This window comes from Sceloporus undulatus, chromosome 2, assembly GCF_019175285.1.
Source record: "Sceloporus undulatus isolate JIND9_A2432 ecotype Alabama chromosome 2, SceUnd_v1.1, whole genome shotgun sequence".
In the NCBI taxonomy this organism is placed as follows: domain Eukaryota; kingdom Metazoa; phylum Chordata; class Lepidosauria; order Squamata; family Phrynosomatidae; genus Sceloporus; species Sceloporus undulatus.
This window is the reverse complement of record NC_056523.1, coordinates 147908912-147934940: the sequence shown is the minus strand read 5'-3', so window position 1 is coordinate 147934940 and position 26029 is coordinate 147908912. Positions and strand designations below refer to the sequence as shown.

Sequence of the window (26029 nt, the reverse complement as noted above, 5' to 3'; positions counted from 1 at the left end):
AGGAGGAGAAGGGAATATGGATTTATGCTAAGACCACTGGTCAACTAGCCCAGTATTGTCAGCTCTTGAGTGGCATTAATGGCTTTCCAGGGATTTTAGCAATGTCTTCTTTCCTAGCCCAACCCAGCAATTCCTGGCATCCCATCCAAATAATAATAATAATAATAATAATAATAATAATAATAATAATAATATTATCCTGCTTCTCCAAACAGATCGAAGTGGCTAACAATAAAAGCATCAGTAAAATAATAACAACTAATCATTGTTATATTCCAAAACCTCTCATCCACAATAAAATACAATTAAATTATTAACCAGTTATTAAAACAGTTATTAAAAATAGGGCAGAGGCAGTTAGAGCAGTTGTTGAAGAATTGATTAAATTAATAAGAGATTGCTGGAATGTTAATTTGGAAAGGCCTGTCAGAAGAGATAGATCTTGATTGCCTTTTTAAAGCAATCAAGACCGGTGATACGTCACGTCTCTTCTGGCAGGCCATTCCATACTCTGGAAGTGGCAGAAGAGAAGGTCCTTTGGCTGACTGCAGCCAGCCTAGTTTTAGCTGACTGCAGTAAATTTTTACTAGAGGACCTCAATGTGCAAGGTAGATTATATGGGAGAAGGCAATCCCATAAATGAGCTGGACCCAAGCCATGAAGGTCTTTAAAGTTTATGACCAACAGCTTGTACTGTGCCTGGAAATTAATAGGCAGCCAGTGAAGAGACTTTAGTATGGGTGTAATATGGTCACCTTTATACCAACCTTGCTTGACCCTGCTTAGCTTCTGAAATCATAAGAGTTTGGCTGTGTTCAGGGTTGTTCTGTGGAATATAGATTATCATCTGCTCTTTCCCACTTTATCATAAGTGTGCCCAAGGCAGCTTGCAATACAAGGAATAAAGCTGAAAAATACAATAGAAAATACAATATCAGAAACTAATGGCAAGCAGGAAGATATAACTGTTAAAATAACCATCATAGAAAACAGGCAACAAAAATACTAAAAATCTTAGAACAGGAGAACTAGCAGCAGAAATATTTGAAGTGTTAACAAAGAAGGGAGGGAGCTTGAGAACCACAAGAGATAAAAGTATTTTAGAATAAAATAAATAAAACTTTTAATGTCAGTTTGTATCCTCAATAGCACACTATTTGTCCAGAACAAATGATTTTGTATCCACAACCAAGAGTATCGGATAGGCAGGGGCATCACTAAGGGGCTGCAGGGGTTGTGGACTGCACCAGGTGACACCCTAATTGGGGGGGGGTGACACCACTGCTCCCCAAACATCTGTCCTTCGGTAGAAACAGGTTGTGACATTCACCTGTGTCCCTTTAAAACACTGGAGCTCAGTGGAAGAGATGCTGTGAGTGGGATGAGGTTCAGTGGCAGAAGAGAGCCCCCCGCCCGCTTAAAAAATAAAAAAATAATTTTTTAAAACATCTCATTTGACCAAAGTTTTTACTTTAACCACATGGAATGATGTACATGTAAATACATTTAGGCTGTGTGTATGATATTGTAATTTAAAAGTATAATTTTAGTTCCACTATTAGTTTATGTCACAGTTATTGCCATAATGATTTAGTGATACATGAGAATTAAGATTTATGAGTAACAGTTGTACAAAAAACATTACTAAGGATTCTGCATGGTATGGCATGGGAGAAGGTCAATGGGGGGTAACACCATGAATTAGCACAATGAATAACGTTAACCCTACTGACACCACTGAGGTTAGGTACCCATTTAGCACCCATGGGGAGTCTGGGGAAAATGTAAAAATTAAAGGGGCTGCAGTTTCCTATGGAAGGCAGAGGCATAGAAAGGCACAGAAAGGTCAATAGTAGGAAAGCAATGAATTGCTGTACTGACTAATGAATAAACAACCTCCCTATTGTTCTTGGCCATGTTGGGGTAGCTGGCACAGCTTAGGACCTATTTATTTGTTGCTCATACAGGGTTGTGTCATCAGAGCCCCTCCTTGTCCCCATAGAAACCTATTGTGTGAACTGTTTGAAAAGGAAAGAAGTCTTAAAAAGGAAAAAGGAACGCATGGAAACTTCTCTTTCTCAACTGACATTCCTGGGACATCTCCTGTAGTACTAAGCTGCAGCTTCCTAGCCAGAGCTTGGAAAATTCCTCTTTTGAATTATAATACCTAGTATGCCACCCCCCCCCCCAAAAAAAACCCCATCTTGGCCATGGAGGACTCTGGAAGTTGTATTCTTTAAAAAAAAAGGAGGGGGAACTGGCTGAAATAATTTCAGCCTTCCCCCTGTTCCATATTTTCCTAGTGATCAACAGCTACTCTCCTACTATTTTCCTTGAAAATCCCAAAGTTTCTTTTGCTCTGCAGTGCTGAAGCACTTTGGTCTATCCTGACATCTTTTGCCAGCTTTCCAAATTTCTCTCATCCCAGTAGCTCTGGAGTCTTTCTCATGCTTGTTTCCTTCTGATCCCCCCCCCCCCCCCCAGAGCACTCCAGCACACCAATCTCCTGCAGTGCCTGGCCCAGTGTGCAGAAGTGACACCTTATCTGCTGGTGATGGAGTTTTGCCCACTGGTGAGTCATGAATAGAGGGAAATCTCGTGGCTTCTTTTGTTTCTCTTTCTTAGTCCCCCCCCCCCCCCACATTTCCCCCCGGCTCCAGATACAGTCCCTGAGCTTTGGGACAGGTAAACAAACTAATTGGCTGGCAAAGAGCCAACCCTATTTTGGATTTGCACTGAATATTCTCTCCAGAGCTGTTGGTTCAGTAAAGTACCTTTGTCCTATATCTGGTTGGCCCACAACATGCCTGGTTTTTTTATCCTTAGGGGCTGGGTGCAGAGGTGAATGTCTCTGCTGTAGATAACCTGGTTGGACTAAGAGGCCTTAAGATTTTGACATGCCTTGACATTTGTCCTTTGTTGTGTTGGTGATTTAATGCCCACAATCTCCCCTAATGTATGCCTTCTTTGTGGTTTGGCATTGCCCCTTTGACTGCATTGCAGAGATGCTTTTTCTCTCTTGTTCTTCTCCAACCCACCCACCCATTGAGACCTCACTGGAGAGGTCCCTGGGCAGTGGTGTAGCCATGGGTAACTCTGCTGCTGCTGCCACCCTGACAGGGTGACCTGAAGGGCTATCTCCGGAGCTGCCATGCAGCCGAAGCACTAGCACCTGACCCTCTGACGTTGCAACGCATGGCTTGCGAGGTGTCCTGTGGCTTGCTACACCTTCACCGCAACAACTATGTACACAGGTGAGTAAAGCATCCACAGCAGATGACTTGCACACTTTTACTTAGGGTGTGTGGAAAGGAAATGTGGAGAGGCACACTTCTCTGTTTGAGTTGGTACAGGAGGGTGCTTTAAGGATAGCCATAAAATAAGTATATAGAAAGCAAAGTGGACAGTCGTTTATGTGACAACAACTATAGCTGACAGAACTATGCAGTGGAAACTATCTTATACCAGGCCAGATCGTTCAAGAACAAGCTCAGTGTTGCCTGTCCAAACAACAAAGGATCTTTTGCAACCCCACTCAAGGACTGAAGCTGGGAACTTTTACATGCAGGACTTGTGCTCTAGCATTAATCTTCCATAGGAGAGGAGAATGTTGCTGTGCTTAAGAGAACTTACTGTGTTGGCAGTCACAGACAAGATTTTGAGGCCCAGTGTCTGGGCAGGGGAGGAAATGATGTTAGTCCTTGGAAGGAAGAATGCTGTTATTGTATTGTGACTACAAGCCATTCAGGACCCTATCTTGAGGTTTTCTTAGCATGATTTGTTCAGAGAGAGTTTGTCCTTGCCTTTCTATAAGGCTGAGAGAGTTGACTAGGCTAATTTTACCCAATGGGTCTCCATGGCTGAGCAGGGATTAAAACACTGGTCTCCCAAAGTCCTACTTCAACACTCGAACTATGCCATACTGGGGCTCTCTTTGAAAAAAACAAACAAAGAAGCCTGATTTTATTGTTAAGCTACTTTGGTGCCCAGGGCTCATGGTGGGACAGATCTGGTAAGAGGCTTGAGAAATGGAAATGTCAGTAGTTCTTGGGATGGGAGCTGTGGGTTTGGGGAGAATGTGAGCAATGTTACTTCATGGGGATCCTCTATGTTCAGCATGAATGGACAGTCCTGCAGCACTTTCATCTCTCTTGCCTTGCCTGGGAATATCGGCACCAACATTTGGGTCTGCAGCAGGAAACCATTCCATCATGGACGCTTCAGCAGCTCCTGTTCTCTTCCCCAGCTGCTCTTCCTCCTTAACAATATCCTGGTGCTGAGTGAGTGGCACTTAGAGACTCCAGCATCAGTGATTTTGTTGAAGAAGGTGAGTTCTGCCATCTTCTGATGACGGACTACCATCCTTCAGTGTCAGAAGGAGAACTGGAGGGTCATCACCTCTGACTCAGGATACTGACTCAGCTAAAATGCTACAAAAGTGTCCAAGCTTTGAACTTGTCCAGCTTTACTAATATAAGCACTGTGATGTTTTTCTGTATTTCTGATCTGTACAGAAATACTTCACTGGCTCCCCCTCCCTTTCCGCATTCAGTACAAGCTCCTGCTGTCGACTTTTAAAGCCCTCCATGGGCTGGCCCCTCCTTACTTATCAGACCTTATTTCTTCTCACCTTCCCACTAGGGCCCTCCGTTCTGGTAGTCAAGGTCTGCTGTCCCAGCCCATGATTTCCTCTGCCCCATCTCGAATTCGCCCCTTTTCACTCGCTGCCCCTCACTCCTGCAACCTTCTTCCCCCGCGAGCAAGAGCCATCACTTCTTTAACCAGCTTCAAAACTGAGTTGAAGACCATCCTGTTCAGAGAAGCGTTCCCAGGCATTGCATAATTGTCACTTGATATTTGATGTTCCTTTGTTGCCTGTTTTATTGAATCGTTTCCTGTATTGCTATGTCCTCCCTCCAGTCCATCTCCCCTGATCCAGGCCTCAGAGGTAGAGAAGAACTGTTGGCCCTCATCCCCTTCCCCTTCTCCTTTTGTGTCGTGTCTTTTTAGATTGTAAGCCTTAGGGCAGGGAACCGTCCAATTAAAAAGATTGTATGTACAGCGCTGTGTAAATTTACAGTGCTTTATAAATAAAGGTTAATAATAATAATAATAATAATAATACAGCCTCAGTAACTTGTTTCCCTGTGTTGGGAGAAAGGTGGGATATAAGAAAATAAAACAACAACAACTTTTGCGCTTTGACCAAGGCGAGATTAGGTCTGAGTTAACTCAATCTTGGATTTTCAGAAATGGAGACCTACCATTGCTTCTCCATCCCAGCATGTAGTGCTACCTGTAAGATCACTACACAACTACTAGTGACTCCTGTGATTTGCAGTCTCCATCCTGGTACTGAATTCAGCTGCAGACCTCATTCTACAATGCTTGATTAATTTTTAACATTCCAGCATACTTTCTCAGCCCCTAATTTTTTAATCACCTACCTTGATGAAAAGAAATTGAAAAGCCTGCATACTTTTGTAGCTTCTTAGTTGGTACTAATAAAGATATTTCTTGAATGTGGGTTTTAGCAAGATAAATGTCTGTGAAGCACTTTATTGCATAGCTTTGATTAGCCACCAGTGAATAGAAAATATGTATAGCAGATGTAGGCAACCTTTTTGAGCTGGGGGCCGGGTTGCTGTCCCTCAGACAACTGGGGGGCCGAAGCCAAAAAATAAATAATTAAATAATTTAAATAAATTCAAATAAATAAATAAAAAATAAGCACTGCCTCGTACTCTCCTTATGCAATGCCTTTCAAAATGCAGTTCCCCCCAAACCATTCACAGCCTCAGGAGTTGTAGTCTTCCTCCATTTTCCTCCTCCTCTCTGTTTTCCTCTTTCCTCTTCCTCCCCTTCTTCCTTCTCTGCTTCCTTCATCTCTCTTTTTCTTCCTTCCTCCCCTTTCCTGTTCTTCTCCTCCCTCTTCCGTCTCCCTTTCCCCTTTTTCTTCCTCTTGCTTCCTCTTCCTTCCCTCCTTCCTCCTTCTTTCCTATTCTTCTTCCTCCCTCCTAGTCCTTCATCCTCCTCCTTCCTTTTCTTCCTTTCCTCCCCCTTCTTCTTCCTTTCCCCTTTTTCCTCCTCCTCCTTCCTTTTTTCTTCCCCTCCTTCCCCTCCTTCCATCTCTTTCCTATTCTTCCTCCTCCTTCCTTTTCCTCCCTTTCTTCTCCTCCTCCCTCTTCTTCTCGTTCCTCTTCCCCCACTTCCCTCTTTTTTCTCTTCTTCCTCTCTCTTCCCTCCAGAGAGAGATGTCTGGTGGAAGAAAGGCCGTGAGGTAGCCCAGGACGGCGGCCTGAGAGGTCCTGGCCTCCATCGCGGCCCTTCCTCTGCCAGACCTCCCTCCGGAGAGATAGGTCTGGCAGAGGAAAGGCTGCGAGGGAGCCCAGGACGGCGGCCTGCCAGGTCCTGGCCTCCATCACGGACTTTCCTCCACCAGACCTCCAATCGTCGGCAGGACCAGGCTGGGGCCGGTCCCAAGGCCTCGCCGGGCCGGATCTGGCCCGCGGGCCATAGTTTGCCAACCTCTGATGTATAGTATGACTGTGGGTGCTGGGCTGGACCCTCTAAATGAAGACAGAAGCAGTAGCCACAGTGAGTGAATGTTGGGATTGGCAGCTGCACTTATTGTCTGATATAACAAAAATAATAATAATAAAAAAATTAGGTTAAGCTATTTTATTTAATTTCTGGCCTTTCTCCCAAAGCAGCTTAGGGTTGTGAATTGTAATAGCTTTGGGGAGGTTCTGGGAGCTTTACTAAGTAATGATTCCCTGTGCTGAAGCAATGGAAAACTGACCATGGCCAGGTTCCATTCATTTGTAGCTTTTTTAAAAAAAGTGTGTGTGGTATTCTCTGTAATCAAGCCATCAAAAAACCAAAAAGGATTAAAGAATAAGGAGGAATAAGCAGTTTGATGCTTGATTGGTAAATATATTGGGCCCAGTGGTCTAAAAAAAAAAAAGAGTTGGGGAAGTAGTTGTGTATTGGAAGTTCGGTGACGGGTGGGGTGCTGACCACAGAATAACCAAATGTTTTAATGAGGTCAGTCTGCTGTGTGGCTGAAGGATGACTTTTGAATTCTGCTTCCCACCATGAGCTTGATTCTTGTCCACTTTCAGTGGCTAGTGAAAGATTTGTCCATGAGCCATGTGTGCCTTGGTATGTTAAGAAAACTTCTTAAGAGCACATTTGGGATCTTGTCCCATCACTGTCTGATCAGTTCTTCCATACTCCCTGGCCTGGTATTTCCACTTCAGGCCTGAAAGGGGTCTCATCAATGCATGAACTCCCCCTGGCTGGTCCAGAACTTCCTGTTTTCCTTTGTGTAAACTCAGCTGGGTATTTCTTTTGTCTAGTGACCTGGCACTGCGGAACTGCTTACTCACAGCTGATCTGACTGTCAAAATTGGCGACTATGGCCTGTCCCACTGCAAATACAAAGTAAGTCTGCTTTGGCATAGGGAGCTGGAGAGGGAGCATGTTCAATGTTGGCAGCATTTGCATAATGGGCTCGCAGGACCAACAATGAAGCTAGCCATCTTAGGTTGAAGGGTGACTTGGCTCCGAATGTAGATACCTAATGGGAGAAGTAACTGAAGGGGAACAGACATGTAAATGCATACGCAGGCTCTCATGCAGAGGCCTGATGAAACTGCATGTTTGAAGTAAACTGTTGTAGAGACTGCCATTTTCTTCAGTAATCATTGTAATATGTCTATGGCTGAGAAAGAGTGGCAAAAGAGATGGGACCTAGTGGAGCCAGCCATGTTCTCCCCATCACTTTTTGAATGCTTCCATTGTTGGCAGAGATTGGAATAGGAATGGGGGGGGGGCAGAGCTGACTTGTCCCGATTACTGTTTCTATTGGTGCCGGCTTGACTTAGTCTTGCTTTGGCCCTGCATGCCTGGCAGGATGACTACTTTGTGACATCGGACCAACTGTGGGTACCATTGCGCTGGGTGGCACCTGAGCTCATTGATGAGGTACACGGAAACCTGCTTATTGTCGACCAGACCAAGACCAGCAATATCTGGTGAGAAAAATTAGAGTTTTCTATAGTGGAAGGCAATGGCCTGGGGGATGGGAGAGTGGCAAAAGTATCTTCCCACTCTTTCAGATCCTACATTTTGTTGGGATGGAGGCAACCACATTGTGTGTGTGTGTGTGTGTGTGTGTGTTCATGTGTATGTTGCATGTGCATTTTAATGGTATCACCCAGCTTAGGGGAACAGTTGCCTGATTTGGGATCTCGGTATTTTGAAGCAAGGTATACTTGTTTATTTACTCAGGCTTTTATGGTTAGCATGAGTATTTGGTTTTATTAGGTGGAGTATTTGGGGTATCTTTGTTCCACCATGAGTTTTCATAGTATTTTCAGAATTTTGACAGTTAGCTGCTTATATTTGTTTTCCGCCATGAGAGTTGCTCTGTGGAAGGTTCTTCCATGCCAGGCTTTTATTGTGCAATATCCTCATTCACATAATTTTACAAGGGATCCAAAAAATGTCCATAGTCCAGTTAACTGGTGTAGTTATGCTGTCATAGGTGGTGGCATGGGTATATATGGTGGGATGGCATCAGGGATAAAATGGATGCAGGTATTGTAACATGAGGTGTAGCAGTCTCTGTCTGGAAAGCTGCCTTGTTGTGTCTCAACCTGCTTGAAAAAGGCACCAGAGCAGATTTCTCTGGTGAGAGGAAGACAGCTTTATTTGCTGCCTCCCTTCTAATGCTATACACTGCTCCAGAAATTGCCTTTTGCTAGTGTTACAAATTGTTATGGTGGCATACATCACCAACAAGATTCTGGCCAACATCATCTTTTCACTTCTCTTTCTGCTCCATGTTTTCCCAGTTTTTTTCTATTTGTTAAAAAAAAAGGAAGGACGAAAAGTTGGCATCCTTGTGCAATGGCTTTTGATTGGTAGTGCTGGGAGCCCTCTACTTGGATTTTCTAAATAACATGATTATCCTGCTTTGTAGGGAGCACATCTGTACTTCAGCACATCTGTCTCTGGCTAGGGTGTGCTCTGCCCCTCCTTGAAAATTGATCTTCTCTTTCTTGGCAGGTCTCTAGGTGTGACTATCTGGGAGCTCTTTGAGTTGGGTGGGCAGCCCTACTGCCACTACTCAGACCGACAGGTGCTCACCTATGCCATTAAGGAGCAGCAACTGAAACTCCCCAAACCACAGCTCCCACTCTCACTGTCTGACCGCTGGTGAGTGCCAGAGAAATAGGCCCTTCAAGGATGGAATGGTTTCCTGGGGGGTAGGAGCAGCACTAAGGCAGATAGGTACAAAGAAGGGCTTCATGGTCAGAGGCTAAACTTGAGGCTGGTGGGAACCACTTGCATGTGCAGATGCTGGCAAGCTTTCATTAGTCCCAGTAACTCAAGTCCACTACATCAGCTCACTAGGACAAGAATATTGTAGGCTTGATGAATGTGTCTATCATCTTACAGGACAGCAGACCCTGTAATCACATTTATGTAGGTGTGGGTTTTAATTGGAAGGGAAAAGATTGCAGAACAGCAGGTAGACAGATATGTTTAAAACTTAATTGAACCAAACAATACCAGCACATTTTTCTTATGTCTCTGTGAATAAACAGACTGTGTGTTTTCATTTTTAAAAAAAAAAAAGCTGAGAAGTAGGTCCTTTTCTCCCCAGGTACTAGCCTCCTACAGCCAGATGGCCAAAGACCCCTACCTATCTGATGGCCAATTCCACAGGTCAATATATGCTGTCCTTCATAAACTAATAAAGTATGGAGTTCTTTTGCTTCAAAGACAGCCACCGGGAGTGAAGGTGTGGCACAATTTGAGATAGAGCTGACACTATGTCCTTGCAAAACCTCTTATTTCCATCTACATGGAGTTTGCAAAGGATGTGAAGTCCACAAAGGGTGTTTTTGTGAGGTTTGTAAAGGGTGTAATGCTAAGAAGAAAAGAGAGAGGAGAAATGTAGGGGCTATTCTACAGCACATAGAGCAGGCTGTGGGTCCGTTAGAGAAAGGTCAGCTGTGTTGGGATATTGTCCTTGGGGAAAACTGGGCAGTAATTCACCTCCATTATCCTCTCTGTACTTGCAGGTATGAGGTGATGCAGTTCTGCTGGCTGCAACCAGATCAGCGTCCCACTGCTGAGGAGGTGCATCTCCTGCTCTCATACTTGTGTGCCAAGGGTGCCTCAGAAGCTGAGGAAGAGTTTGAACGACGCTGGAATTCCATGAAACCTGGGGGTAGTGGGGGTGGCTCAGGCTCAGGTTCAAGCCACATGGGCATTGAGCTTTCATCCTTCCCCCTCCTAGAGCATTTCTCCAATGATGGTGATGATGTCCTGACAGTCATGGAGACAAGTCATGGTCTCAACTTTGAGTACAAGTGGGACCAAGGCAAAGCCGAACATCTGCCAGCCTCAGCTATGAGCCCCCGGGGCGCTGCCCGCTACCATGAGCTCTACTATTCGGCCAGTGGCAGCAGTGGAGGTGGTGGTGGGCACCTCAGCTTGGGGGTCTCACCCTCCTGTTATGAGTGCAAAGTGCAAGGCTGTCCAGGCCTGCACACGCCAAGCGTAGTGCCTGTGCTAAGCGCCCACAGCCCCTCCCTTAACAGTGAGTACTACATTCGCATTGAAGAGGCTGCCTCCGATGGCAGTGGGACTGACCTCGATTATACCATGTGTTCCTACAGCCCAGAGTTTGGCCGTTCTTCTTGCTGGCAAAACAAGGAAGGCCAGTGTGATTCCAACAGTAGTCCCACTGTCTCACTCACCATGGAACCCCTTCTGGGCCACTCAGCACATGCCGACAGCCACTGGGAGCCCCCTGACTATTACTCCTATGGAGGACCAGGGGACAAGGAGGTCCCATATTATGAGGCCTCTCCAAAGGACTGTACTGAGAACTACCTGCTAAAGAAAACCAGTGCCACTGAGTGGCCTATCCCATCTTTGCAGAAAAGCATCTTTGCAGACCCACTGGGTGTCTCTCCCTCGGTGACCTACATTTACAAGGAGACTGTTTCAGACTCAGTAGCTTTGGAAATTGGGGAAAGGGAGTGTGAGGAGCTGGAGGAGGAGGAGGAAGAGGAGGAGGAGAGTTCCAGTGATAGCCCCAGGAGCAGAAGGGATGAGAATGATGAATCCCCTTCCTCCAGCAAGCCTTGGACATCCAACACCTCAGCCAACAACAACAGCAGCCACTTACAGACCCCGTGTGAACCACCAGCCAATGATAGCTGGTGCTATCGACACATGATCACTTTCCAGGGGTTGATGGCTGAGCCACTGTGCACAGTGACACGAGAGGAGCAGACACTAGGAATCAAGGGCCTGCGAGCAGCTCTGCTGGGTGGAGAGCATGTGACATCACCTCACACAGACTCCCCTTGTCAAGACATTGCTTTGCCTACAGAGGGAAAAATATCAGCCCAGGTTGCCAGTGAAGAGATGGGTGTAGAGGACTCAGTAGAGGATCTGTTGATGGAAGATGAAGTGGAAAGCCAGCAGGTCAGCACTCCATCATCACAGGAAAAAGATCTGGTGGCAGTAACATCACCATCACCATCCACATCAGATCCTGCTCACAGTTTGGTTGCTGGGGATACCGCTTTGCCAGAAGAGTTAATAGCTGAGGGGCCAGGAGTTAGAGAAGACCCAATTGTTGTAGAAGAGGCCTCAGCTGACTCTTCACCTAAGGTGCTACAGGAGATCAATCTAGAGAGCAGTAGGTATACCAACAGTGAACAGGAGAGAACACCAGACAAGACTGTTTCAAGCACTAGCTTCCCTGACTTAGATGAGGCCAGTGACGACGATGATACGGCTGAGCTTACTTCTGGAGTCTTCACTGACTTCCCAGTTGACTGTATTGAGCGGCAGGATGTAATGCCCACCTTCAAGTCTTTACAGAAGCAGGTGGGGACCCCTGACTCCTTGGAGTCATTGGACATGCCCTCTACCACCAGCTCCTGTGAGGCATTCAGTCCTACAGCCTATGTGCCCTCAAGCCAACCAAAGGCCCTGGACAGTGGCTATGATACAGAGAACTATGAGTCGCCTGAATTTGTCCTTAAGGAGCCTCATGAGCCACGAGAGCCTGAATCTTTTTCTCAGCTAGGGAAATCCCAGGATGACAGGGAGGAGGGGCAAGCCAAAGAGCTAAGCCTCTCTGATTCTTTTAGCACTGAGCTGAAGGGCCTGGATGAGAAGAACCCTTACCGTGACTCAGCGTACTTCTCTGACTATGATGCTGAGGGGGGAACTCGGGAGGATGAGGAGGAAGGGGACAGTGATGGTTCTGAAGTGCATGAGCCAGAGGTCTCTCAGACACACATTGAAGGACTGGGTAAGGATTGCCTTGACGAGAATGGCCCTGCAAGTGATACTCTGTCTCCTTCTCCTGAGCCCACTTGCCCAGGTGGAGACGGCATGGGTTGCATATCTCTAGTTATTGAGGAACCGGGTATGAAGGAAGTCACTGGTTCCAGTTTGTCACAAGAGGTGCTGGCAAATGGAATGGCTGTGGTAGGGCTGGACTCAAACCTGCCGAGATGTAAAGCTGAGGGGACTGTTGCTGTGCCCCAGACATTGGCCTTTGCCACCAGGTCCTTTTTCTTGTCACCTGTGATTGTGGATCTAGAGGTGCCTACTGTGGTAGATGAGGGGAGAGATAGGAGAGAAGGGGAGGCAAATCTGGAAAGTGCCTCAAAGGAAATGGAGCAGCTTGGGGACAAGGCACGGGACCTAAGCCACCAGGAAGAGCTCCAGAGCAGCTCTGGGCTCTCACTGGACCTGTCAGTCACCCCATCTCGGCCTTCGGCTGACCTGGAAGAAGAGGAGGATGACACGGAGGACAGTGATGAGTCTGATGAGGAGCTGCGGTGCTACAACATCCAGGATCAGAGTGAGGACAGTGAAGAAGACTCATCCACTGTGCCCATTGTGGTTGCTGAAAGCCACAGTGCCCGCAACCTGCGTAGCCTGCTGAAGATGCCTAGCCTGCTAGTGGAGACCTTCTGTGATGATCTTGAACGCAAGAAGAAGGCTGTCTCCTTCACAGAAGATGTCACTGTCTACCTCTTTGACCAGGTGACTTGTTTGGTGTGGGACTGGCTAGAGTGCAAAGTAAGAAGGGAACTGACCAGAAGAGCCCCACAAGTAACACAGAGTGGTGTTAATCTATGTAGACATGCATATACAGTTCTATATCCTATAAACACTACTGTCCTCTAATGGTCCCTCACTGGCAGGTATGTGAACATAATTTTCCAATTATCATGACCTAAAAAGTAAGCAAATTTCAGGCTCTTCTAGAGCCCCCCCCCCCCCCCCGCGCAAATCCACCAGCCAGAAAAAGATGTTCGTGTGAGCCTTTGAGCCCAAAATTTGTTTTCAGTGCCAGAATTGCACTGAATTCACAGGCCCTTTTCACAAAATCTCACTCTTGGTTACTCCTCCCTTCATGCCCTTCTGAAGTGGTGGAGAAAGTCATTTTATTCTTGCTACTGTTAAAACAGTCAGGAGTCTCAAACCACTGTGGATTGTGAATCGCTAAGAAATCAACCAGTAGACCTGCATTTACCTTGTGCTCTAAGCCATACAAACACTAGCTTTAATTTTAAAGCCCACTGTCATTTTTTTTTTTAAAAGGACATTTCTTAAAGGTAGCAAGGCAGTTCAAGCCTTTGGTTAGAGAGGGATGAAGTGTGGAGGGAAGGAGAAAGAGAAAGAACAAGGGGATTATTACAACCAAAGCCTCTGGGAGCAGAAGTTACCAGGCAAATGGGCAACATGCTGATTCCAAGGAGGGTAATATGGATTACAGCAGAGTAGCAGACATTCTGGGAATACATATGGGCAGTCATTACATCTGTTCTGTCCCCTTGTGCACAGGAAAGCCCCACGAAGGAACTTGCCGAGCAGCCTTTCCCAGGGGCAGTGGAGCCTCCCTTGGCATCAGTTCCTGCACAGAAGGAGAGCAATGGTTCCCTCACCCCAGTAAATGGAACAGCAAATACGCCCAACAGCAGCTTTTCCTCCTCCTCAGAAGGGAGCATCTCTGAAGAGAGTACAGGTAGGATTCGGATAGGGGACTGCACAAGGCTGTGGGAAACCCACCATTCCTGCACCACATCATCTGCACGGCCATTCCCCTCATTTCAGCCCATTATGCCCGCTTCCTCTCAGCCCAACACTGTACAGCAGTTCAACTCCCTCTATGTTAGGGGTAGCTAAGAACCTAGTTGGATTTGATTTAGTGGGGATGGTGGTGGCATGAGCAGACTCAGCTTTGGCTGTCTAAATATGCAATGCTTCCTGCATTGCAAAGCAATCATCCTCCATAGCTAGGGCCAGGCGGAGGTGTCCTGCTGCAGTTGCCACTGTTAATGTAAGAGGAGCCCCTGGAGGATCAGAGCATTGCTCCACGTGTCCAGGCATCTCTCCATATGGTACACTCGTGTCATGACCCCCAACACATATATGCTCAAGAGCAGGCTGACCCAGGGACAATGGGAGTTTCTGCTTTGAGGCTGTTTTGAGCAGGAGGGCTGATCTATGCTGACCATGTGCCTCCGGGAAGCTCACATGGGTATAGAAGAATAGAGCCTTCTCTCTCACTGTTGCATCCCTCAAAACTAACATTCAGTGTGACATACCATTTCTTGCCCTGGGCAGTCCCATGCAGCAACAACAACACTACTGGCAATGTTTAGATCCATCCTGCATGAATGCCTACCACTTCTTGTTTGTTACCAGTCCTCCTCACTCAAAAGACCCACCCCACCCTGCAACAACCCAACACACCACTATCCCAGATACTGTTTGAGAGTTGAAAGAGTAATTTGCTTTTCTTGCTCTTTGTGTCACTTGATACTCCATGAATGGGCAGAGAGGCTTTCCTTCAGCTCCTCTACGCTGGGCCTCAAAAAAGCAGTTCACTCTCCTCCATTCGGCCACTAGAGGGGGATAGAGAGTGGTACTGCACAACTGAATGTCAATCAAGTCCCTTTGGGCTATTCTTTTCTTTAAAGCAGCCTTCATGGTTTTCTCCATCCTCACTATCCCCAGAACAGCCTTCTGAGCATTAGGCTGAAAGGGGCAGGGAGGGAGGGAGGGGCTGGCTGAAGTGGCCTAATGAGTTCTGTGGCTTACTGGAGTCTTGAACCTGCCTCTCCCCAAGCCTTGGCCTGGCATCATAATCACAACATCACTCTGAATCTCTAAGGAAATCTGTGTGTTGTACATTAACAACCAGTGGAGGGCAACAGGCCAAACGTAGAGTAGGATTCAAATCAGTCCCTTACTTTTCTTTGCAACTCTTTTCTATTCTAGCTGGTGGTTTTCAGTGGGAAGATGACTTCTCGCTCATGTCGGTGAAACCATCTGTCATGTCATCGCTGACATCGGTGGCACCCGAGCCTGCCCTCTCTGGATTGCCACCTACACTTCTGCCAGCTCAGAAGCAGGTGCTTCCCATCCAGTTTTCACGCTTCACTGTCTCACCTGCCCCAGCATCACGGTTCTCCATCACACATGTCACTGACTCAGATGTTGAATCTGTAGCAGGTAAGGTGCTTTAGCAATAGCATTTACATTTTTATACCGCTTCATACTGAACTAAACAGTCTCTAAATGGTTTACAACATGTAAGCCAATTGTCCCCAACAAGTCGGGTACTCATTTTACCAACCTACAAAAGGATGGAAGGCTGAGTCAACCTTGAAACGGATTGAACTTACAACATTGTGGTTGCAGTGCTGGCATTTAACCACTCTGCCACCAGGGTTCCTTTCAGACACCAGAGGGACTGCCAGTGAGGAGTGGTAGTCTCAGGATTGTTACCTAAGTTGTTCCAAAATTGACTTTGATAGGGAAATTAATTAATTAGCTCAAGGGAGCAGCGAGAAGGCTTTCAGTAACTTGAAAAAGCAGAGATCTTTTACCTTTTACACCTTTTACCTTTTACACTCACACAAGAGGTAATGAAATGAAGGTAGGTTAAATGGGATATAAAGATTAGAAGTATGGCACCTTACATTACCAGTTCATAAGTCAGGAGTCCAAATCAGAAGGAAGATTGCAGAGTGGCTTGAACTCAGATCATTACCTGGAAAGTGGATGTCACTAGCAATTTGAGGAGCCTAGAAGAAATATGACAGCACAACTGCCTGATTTCACTCACTTTTTATACTTTTGAGTTTTGGGAGCAGATCCTTAGGAATTAGAGGTGGAATTTTCCAAGAGGAAAGAGCAGAACCCTGAAACCAAGGACAATAAAATGTAGCCATCCACATGGCCTGTCCCTTTGATTTCCAGATGTCCAACAAGTGTCAAAGCCATCTATGCCTCTGAAATCGAAAGAATAGATTTGAATTTCAAAGGATACCTTTCTGCCTACATGCCCTTAGTGCCTTCTAACTAATTCAAACTGGGGTGCTTTTTCCAGGCCTACATGCTAGGGATTCTTTCCAAGATGGAGTTTGATTATCAAAATTAAATCAGAGGCATAGGTGGCTATCGGGCTAGTAACAGGGTGGTCAAGAAGTTATGTTCATGAACAAGCTGCAAACACACGACACTGCTGTAGATGTCATGTGATCACTCAGGATCAGAAAAATTCTTTTATTAGGCCACTATGCCTATATTCAGGTTTGTGGGTCCATTTGGGAGTATGCTGGGAGAAAAGAAGAGGCCAAGGATCCTGTCCCCACAATAATCTGTTTTGATCTCACTGTTTGTAGAGGAGGGGAAGAGGCCCAGTATACTAAGACAATTCTACCATTAGCCCACTATGCCTGTGTTCAAGTATATAATGTGTAAGGGCAACAAGTGCTAATGGAAAACTTTAGTATTCTTTGTGTAGTAAATAATTAATCAACAATTCCTTACTGTTGCAATGATTTAAAAGTAAAAGATGACACTTTTGGCTTTGTTCCCACTGTGGTTTAAACCAGATCATGATTTGAAATGATCTGGTTTAAACCACTATGGTTTCCACTACATTCAGATCACTGACGCGATTTGGAAAGTGGGGCCATGGTTTTGACCCATTTAACCTATGTCAAAAAGACTCTGGGTTAAAGGGGTGTTTTTTTGGGCTCAATTGATTTATTTGGAAATAAATCGATTCAGCCCAAGTAAGAACCAAGCAGAATCAAATCCGCCCCCCACCCCAGCACAAGTGGGAACCAGAGAGGTGGATTCAAATCTGCCTGGCTGTGACAGGAGGGGGAACTGCAAGGGCACCGGCCATCTCCCCTGTCAGCAGCCTCCCTGCCTCCCTTCCCTTTCCTTACTTGGGCCACCGGCTTCTCCTCTGTCTTCTGTCGGCTTCCCTGTGGGTTCCTTTTCCTCGGCAACCTCCTTCCCAGGCTTTCCCACTCTGCAACCTTCTTCCTCCGTTCCCACCTTCCCAACTGGGGAAGCTGGAAAAGAGGTCACAGAGAGGTCGCAGGGAAGAAGCTGGTGGCCCAGGTAAGGAGAGGCAGGGAGACTGGTGACAGGGGAGATGGCCAGGCCTTCCCACTACCTTTGTGCCTCTCCTCTTGTTCCAGTGCAAAGATAGTGGGAACCATTCTTATTGCTGAAATGATTTCTGGATTTAGTCACAGAAACCAATTCAGCAATAAGTGGGAATGACCCTTTAGTTTCTGTTTGGTGCCAAATAGTTCATATTTCTGGAAGGGACTTTAGTCATTTCACAGAACTTGAAAGTTTGAAAATCACCCCTGAAGAAGGTAACCTAAAGACACTGAACTACACTTTCCAAAAGGGACTAAGCTACAAAAAATAAATTAGTGGTTCATTTAAAGCAGAAACACGTTTTGTTTATGCATTCTTCTTGGTTTCTGTGCCTCTCTTTTGTGTCTTAAACTTTAAGTTAACTTGCTACAGTCCTCAAGATTCCTACATAGCAATTCTAAGTGGCGTGTGTGTGTGTAGCATGGGGAGAAACCATATTTTCTGCTGGATCATGTCTTCTTTTCTTCCTTTCTCCATTGTTTCAAAGGCAAGGCATTAATTATGCCAGCTGTTGGGTCTGTCTGGGAATATGTTGGGAGAGAAAAAGGGGCCTGGGATTCTGTACCCAAGCCACTCCATTTTTACCCTTTTGCTGGTAGCAAATGGATGGAAGGGGCAGTGGTAGCTGCAAAAACTGGAAAGCCCTGTTGGCATCTTGGGAACTCTCCCAGTAGATGGAGAAGGTGGTTTCTCATGTTTTTAGGATTCCTCCCTTAAAATGTCTTCCTTTCTAAATGGGACAGATGGGATTGCTGCTTTAAGGCAAAATCTAGTTTTCTTTTTGACTTTCTGTGTTGATCTTAAAAACAAGAGTTCTAATTATTGGTTGAAATTTTTCTTCCTTCCTTCATAGTCTTGTATCACATAATTTATTACAGTGTTGGGCAACTGTGAACCTCAAGATAACCTATTTCTATATCCAAATTTCTTTCTCCAATAATCCCTGACCATTGTCAATCCTGGCTAGGGTCTGTGGGAATTGTAGGCCAAAAACACTTGATGAAGAAAAGTCTGTAGTCTGTGAAGCCCCATTACTAACTCTCACTCTTTCCTTTTCTAGGCAGGAGTGGAAATGGTGACAGAGAGTGAGCTTGGCCACATATTTCCTTTAGGACTTCTCATCTTGCCCCCCCTCCCCCAGCATTGGTTTCTGCACTGGGGCAAAGGAGTAAGGACAGAGGCCCAGAACCTGGGTGAAGCAGAAGAACTCTGTGGGGCCTCTAGCTCTTATTTTTTTAAGAGGCACATTTTATTGGACAGATCTTGACTGCTGCTAGGCTGGAGCTGCCCCACCCTGCAGTGGCGAGGCAGTTTGCGATGAGTATGTGGGTGTGTGTGTGTGAGTGAGAGAGAGAGAGAGTGTGTGTCTGTGTGCATATGTACAGATAGACATATAAAACCTGTATAGCATTTAAAAGGTAGATCTTTGACCTCGCTAATATTGCTGCCCCTCCACCCAAGCCATTTTTGATACCCGTTGTCTCTGTAGCTCATGACTCTTGATGTTTCACATTAGCTTCCCAAGTTGAGACATCGCCTTGAGACACACCACCTCCTGCCTATTGTGTAAAATTGCCACATGTATTTTCCAAACCGAGATTAGGATGGATGGAGAGAAAAATATAATTTCAGAGAGGGAACACCCAGCCTTGTACCTTGTGCCATTCAGAAATGCTTCAGTTTGTTCCTTAGGCACTGGCATTCCTTTCCTGCCTGCATTCAACATGCCATATCAAGAGATCTGGTGGAGCCACTGGGTTGTGGGCTGCTCAGCAAAGAAGAAGAGAGGCAGGCACCCAGATGAGAGAATGGTAGGCCATTTGTCAGGGGAACTTTGGGGTGCTGGCCAGTGTCGGATACTGTTTTAACTGGAGGTGGTGGGACTGTATACCGATTTCTCTCTTTTTAGTCTGGCCCTTCCATATAAACATGGTTGTTAATGCCTGCCTCTTGCCATTTGCCTAGCTGTAACACAGTTGGGGAATTTGCCATTTGAAGTTGTTCCATTCATTTTGTGGGCCTTGTTCCCTGGTCCTGGTTATTCAGCTGCAATAAATGCCACCGCTCCCACATTATGGCCAGAATCGTTCAGAGCAGCACAGCAGCTGTGCCTTAATGGACTTTCCCGCCCCCAGCATGTCCCACTTTCTCAACCCCATCCTTGAGGAACGTAACATTTTTCTAGACTTGCCTTTTTCTAGAGGTTGCAGGGGCAGGAAGGAAAATGGAAATGTAAAGAAATACTAGGCAAGGTTGCCTAACTGGCTTATTAGCTGAGAGGGACTGTGTGGTGCTGAGATTCACTTATGCCCCCTCCCCAGTTCCCCCTCCCCACTGTCTTCCCATTTACAGTATTATTTAGGCAGAGCCCTTCCTGGAGAGTCAAGGAGTGTGCCACTTGCAGGAGGCAGGGTGGGAATGGTATTAGTCGGCCAAGCCTTATGGTGTGGGGAGAGACTCCAGTGTCCCTCTGTGACTCCTAGAGTAATTTATATGCAGGAGAAGATGTGTAGCAAAAGCAGGTCAAACTGCCACTGGGACTATTTTTGTATAAAATTTACTCACCGCTATATCACCTGCCCTAATAGAGTGGTGGATTTAAGTTGTTGTTGCCAAAGAGATGTAAAGAGTTAACACTTTTATCATGGCGTCTTGGGGGGGGGGGGGGGGAGGAGGAATAAGATGTGATGGGGGAGATTTTGATTTATTTTTTTTAATTCTTAAAAATTTGATCAGTTTTAAGGCTTAGGATAATTGTGCAATTTCAATTAGGAAAACAAAACAGAAAAGGCTGAGAGGAGAATTACACTCAGGGGTTTTAGCCTTTTGAGGCTATAGACCAAAACATACTGACTTTAGAATTCAAGGAGCAGAGAGAAAGTTGGGCCATTTCCTGATGGGGTTAGAGAACTGTCTCAGCATGAGCTTAAGCAGCAGCAAAACATCCGTTAACTTTCTTTTTTATTGTACTCTCACTTTGGTGATTGTTTTTCTCCTCAGTGTAGGTTCATGGCCACCAGGAGCATAATTATGCACTTTAATATATACATGTGCACACGCACATCTGCATGTACTCTTACTAGGCATTTTCATAAAATGGTGCTCTCAGTTTACAGTGGTAATGATGGCATTAATACTTTCTTTTTTCTTGTCATCTCCCACCACCACCACCACTTTTAGTCAACTCTTGGAGCTTTGCTGAGTAAAAGACTGCATTCCTAAAGGCCATGACCATGCCTCAGTGGATCTTATTCCTGTGTAAATATTAAGAGTCATGCTGGTTGCTTCTGATGGTTCTTCATTCTTCACAGCCTGGGCACTGGGTAGGATGACAAGAAACATTGGGACTAAGGGCATTTTGATTTACCTTTTGCCTTTTCCCTTCAGCCAGAATAGTGTCTTATGCATTATATTCTTTGCTGTGTATCAGTGATTAACTCAGTTCTCTTGAGATCTTCCCCCTCTTGCTGAAAGTAAACCAGGCTATGCGGATATTCCCTTCATGTGAGGGAGAACATATATGTATTCAGTCCATTCTCTTTAGCCCCATTATTTAAGAAGGCAGAGTGAAAGGCATGAGTGAAATGAGTGTGCAGATCCAGCTTTCTCCATACAAGGGTTTTCGTTGCCTTCTGAGCATGGCAGGCTCTCTTGGAAGCACAGCAGGAGGGGAATTTTCTTCTGCTCATGGAAGATCTTGCTGTGATTTGCAAAACTCACAGCTTTGAACTATGGAGAGAGCCTCCATGGGAAAGAAAATGTCTCCCCTTGGAAAGCCCCTTACATGTGATGGAAGTGGCAACAGAGGGGGAAGGGGAAAGGATGCTCTCCCTCCTTGTACATTTACCCACTTAAAATATAATGTCTGAATGTTTTTTCCTTAGCCTAGGATGCTACTTCTCCAACCCTTACTCTCCATTAGCTGCTGCTTGCAACTGGCTTGCTGTTGCTGTTGCAGAAGACGAATGCAAATGGGGTAGTAATGCCATTCCTTGGATTGCCTTACATTTATGCTGTTCTTTCCCACTGCTGTAACTCACTTGTCCAGATGGTCTCTCCCATGATGCCTCTCTTTCAGGATGGACCCCTTCAACCAGAGATGTGTTTGGGGCTTAGGGCAAGTTCTGTGGAGTTGTACACTGGCTTCTTTTTGCAGCCAGCAGATCTCTCCAGAGAGGCCACTATGGCTGTTCAGTCTCAGGGGTAGCACTACCAGCCTCTCTCCTGCTGCACAATTTGTTGCAGTGGGGGAGCAGAGCTGCCAGCTCTTTCAGGTATATTCAGATTGTGTTACCTTGTTGAAGTGGCAGCAGCAGCAAAGGGCTTACTAGTGGTGGCAGTGATTCCACCTGCCTCATGGGAGGACTGGTCCTAGTATTTCTTCACCACCAACATGGTAACCAGGTAGCAGTGCTCTGGCTTCACTTTGCATTACCCCAGTAAAGTATTAATCATTTTCTTTATGGCCATCAAGGAAGTGTTTGTGAAGTTTACTTTTCTCACTTCAGTTTCTATCAGCTGTAGTATCCACAGTCAGGTATTTGAAGTTTGATTCTGCCAGAATAGCTGAATCATTGATGCCACCCACACATGTGCCCTGTTTGTCACTGAAGGTGAGAGACAAAAGAGCAAGGAGAAAGCATGGACTGGGGGGGGGGGAGGGACCCAGAAAAGTTGTAATTGCGTCTCCAGTATCTTTAAGGGCAACATTTATGCATGATTTCTAGCTGTTTACAGGTCAGAATGACACTTTTCCTACTATATAGGACCCAGGAAACTTTCTTACAAATCGGACATGTTTTTTTCTGGCAGGAGCAGGAAGTTGTGAGCATTTGGAAGGATTGCCGTGGCATTCAATGAGGGAGTGGTCTCTTCCTTCCCCTTGTTGAGAAACAAAAGACCACTGCTTATGATGGGAGACTGGTGCACTTCACATTTCTCCATCTAGTTCTTCTGCAGTTTAGAGATTTGCACCAGGATTAACTGAAGTAGGCGACAGTTTTCAAACTGCACTCTGGATTGGGAGGGGAGGCTGAATGGACAAGTGGCAGTGTCTGTGGCCTCTTTGCATGCGTAGGAAGGGGAAGGAAGAAGGGTCCATGAGACATATTGTAATCTCTCTTTCCAGTACTCAACTCTACAGGGAGATGGTGGCTTCCCTAATGACTTCTCAGTTAGAGTAGCAAGGATCCGTGTTGCAGCCACTTATATGCACCATACATGCAATTGAGTACTTGTGCTTCTGGCAACAGTATTCACCTTCCAATCTAACAGGGACTTGAAAAGCCACAGGAATAGATTACAAACAGATTTGAAGCTTGTAATGTCACCTAAATTACTGGTGACCTAACAAGGTCAAGCTTTTAAGTGGCAGCTGCATGATTTCTTTTCCTCTGTTTCTATGCTTTGTGGGTGTAATTTCATGTGAATTGTATTTGAGTTGCCCTGACTAATCTCATGTGAGTTACCCTGTTACAGTTGCCAACATGGATGCCAGCCAGCGCAGAGCTGGGAGCAACTAATGGTTGATGTGCAAGAACTGTAGGGAGAAGATAGGAATAATCACTTGGTTTCTTTTCATCTGCATCTGTTTCTGGCTTAGAAAGCATCTAGTGGTGGAGCAACTGTAAGTGGGCAAACTGGAGAGGCTCTTCTTTGGAGCTTCAGCTGACTTGGATCACTAAATTGCACAACCTTCTGTTCCATCCCCAGCATCTTTGCCAGCATCTTAGTGCCTAGAAACAAGTTTTAGTAGCTGCTGCATTCTTGCAGCCATTTGCCTGAAGTCCTGTTGGGTAGTCCCAACTAAAGTAGCATCATTGAATAAGTTGTTAAATGGTTAGTCAACACATAGGTAAATTGATTCAGTGGGTCACCTTTAGTGAAGGCTAAAAATAGGATTTAGGCCCTTTACTCACTCCATTAATATGTTTTGCAGGTGTTGCATAGATCTACAAATAACCCTTCCTTCTGTAGCAGGGTGCTATGAGCACATCATTGTTCAGGGGCAGTTCCCACGGGTTAAGAAAAAGCTTGGTCCATGCTTTGAAGTTTTGTTCTGGAATCACTGTTCCTTATCCATTTTCTTTTGGCTAGGCACCTGTGCCACTCTTCCTTCAAAGCATTTCTCTCCAGCCTTTCCCCTGTATTTTCCGCCCTGTCTTTTGGGAAGTCACAAAATAAGACCTTTTTGGAAGGAACAGAACACCATTGTGCATCATTGTAGGTTACCTCAGGACTACTCTCCTTCCTGCTTTCAAGAAACAAATGATGGTGGGGGGAGAAAAAGACATCTGCAATGATGTTTAAGGCAGCTGAAATTCTATCACACATCTTAACTTCAGCATAAATTCAGTATTAATTGGATGTACATGTCACTTTAAAAGTGTTGATTAATTTTTTAAAAAAAGATTTGTACGTACTCCCTTTTAATCTATATGGAAAGTTATTAAAATATTTGAATAGTAGTATTTTCAGGAAGACCACATTTTAGTTCAAAGGTTAAACATTATAAACAGTTGAAAGGAAGTGCTTAGTTTCTTTGTCATTCCCCAATCCACATGGCTAGTTTCGATGGGACAGAGGACAAAGTACATCGGCACATAAAATCCTGTAGGGAAAGTTTGTTGTTATCCATGCTGAACAATAGCAGTGACTGAGTAACACTAAAAGTCCATGGCCTGGAAGTACTCTTACAACACAAACCTGTGCATGACTATTCAGATGTAAGCCCCACTGGTTTATCGATTACATATAGGATTGTGTTGTTGTTGTTGTTGTTGTTATTATTATTATTATTATTATTATTATTATTATTATTTTAAATTATTTTATTATAGCACCATCATTGTACATAATGCTTTACAAGAAAAAGAACAAGAGAAAAGTTCCTTGCCATCAGGCTTACAATGTCAAGACTGACACACAAGGAAAAGGAACCATTAGCAGAGAAAATCCAGCAGATGCTGCTTATCTCGCTCTGAGGCTGGGCAGTGGCACTTGGGGTGTAGGGAGGGCATTCCATCTGCTTTTAGATGTGGCATGGTGGAAGACTGCACTCCTATACAAACTTACCTGGAAGTAAATTCCCTTAGTGCAGGTTGTACCAGAACATCAACATTGTTATTCTGTAAAGTAATTTAACTGATTACTTTTCGAAAGCAGTTCATTAGAGTTGTGGCTTCCAAAGCACTCCATAGTTTCAAAGCAAATTGTTATAGGAGCACTAAAAGCCTGTAGTCTGAAAGTAGAAGTAACTAATGTAGTTACTCTTGCTTATTTAAAACACACACACACATCTGAAGCCTACAAGTGCCTGGTTTGTGGGACAAAACACCCACCCTTTCTGCCTGTCTTGTTGCCTCAACACCTCAGCAGGGTGCAAGACAACAGCTTGAGCCAGCACTTTAACCATTTAGCAAGGCTGCACCTCTAACTATACAGTTAACTAAATGGTTACCATTACACCACAGGAGTGAATTTATCTCAATTTGTGGTGATAGTGTAATTGAGATATGCCAAAAAGGACTTAATTACAAATATTAATACCTAGTTACGTCCAAGATGCAGTGGCTTATTTTTTTATGGTGAACTGCTTTAACTAATTTCTTATGGCTTGGTTTCTTAGCATCAGACATAGTCAGCATTTATTTTTAATTGAACAAGTTAGCCTCCTGTCCCCAATGATTCATGCTACATGTAGAGAATGAGTAGGATGAAGCCATGTGCAGGATTCCGTCTTGCATCAGGAGATGCACTATCCAGACTAGTGTGGTTGTTAGATTTTTCCTTACTGATTAATGCTTATTAGGGATTTCTATGTGCTGCTGCTCCATGGGGTTAAAGAAACTAACCACACTCCAAAAGAATGTTAGGCTTCCTAATATCTGCTTTCATATGAGGAGCAAAACTGATTTCTTCTTGGCTTTATGTTTATAAAGATAACCCTGAAATAGGCAAACAGTGCTTGGCGAACCTTTAGAAGGAGATTTGTAATTTTTTGTTAAGATTCCCAGGGTTTTAGTGTCTGTTTCATTACTCTGACAACTACTAGAAGTAGAATTTGAGAAATCTGGAAAAATCACAGTCCTGAAAATTTCTGACACTTTGAAGGAGAAAAGGAAAAGCTCCACCTATCACGGTGTTCAGATTCTTTTGAGTTTATTGTGCTACTCAACCTATTCTTTCATAGCCTCAATTTCTCACATCTGTAAAATGGTATTACTGAAGTCAGGCATAGCTGAATTAGTCAGGCAGAGCTCAAGGCAAGCAAAGCTTTGCTGTAGAATTTTGTTCCAGATAGCTATGGATGTTGTCCTCATAACTGTCATTTATTCCTTTGTTCTCACTAAGCAGTGTTGGTTCCTTCTGTCTCCTTGAAGAATAGCATCTGCAGAAACTGGTGAAAGTGGTGTGTGTGCATGTCTCATAGTTTCATCACAGAGGAAGGCCAGGTACAAGGGATGAGAGGTAAAGAGTAGAATTTGTAGAGGTCAGGTGC

General features: G+C 45.0%; 1 protein-coding gene across 1 annotated transcript in view; it reads left to right on the top strand.

Moving 5' to 3' along the window:
- The window catches only part of AATK (apoptosis associated tyrosine kinase), a 139476-nt gene extending 114462 nt beyond the window's left edge, over positions 1–25014 (top strand). Inside the window, exons 7-15 of the mRNA XM_042451467.1 lie at positions 2485–2572; positions 3121–3254; positions 7362–7446; positions 7918–8039; positions 9076–9225; positions 10098–13095; positions 13900–14080; positions 15340–15573; positions 18590–25014. Of these exons, the coding sequence (XP_042307401.1) occupies positions 2485–2572; positions 3121–3254; positions 7362–7446; positions 7918–8039; positions 9076–9225; positions 10098–13095; positions 13900–14080; positions 15340–15573; positions 18590–18618 (4021 nt within the window). The 3' untranslated portion in view covers positions 18619–25014. The remainder of the gene's footprint in view (positions 1–2484; positions 2573–3120; positions 3255–7361; positions 7447–7917; positions 8040–9075; positions 9226–10097; positions 13096–13899; positions 14081–15339; positions 15574–18589) is intronic.
- Positions 25015–26029: the final 1015 nt, after the last annotated feature.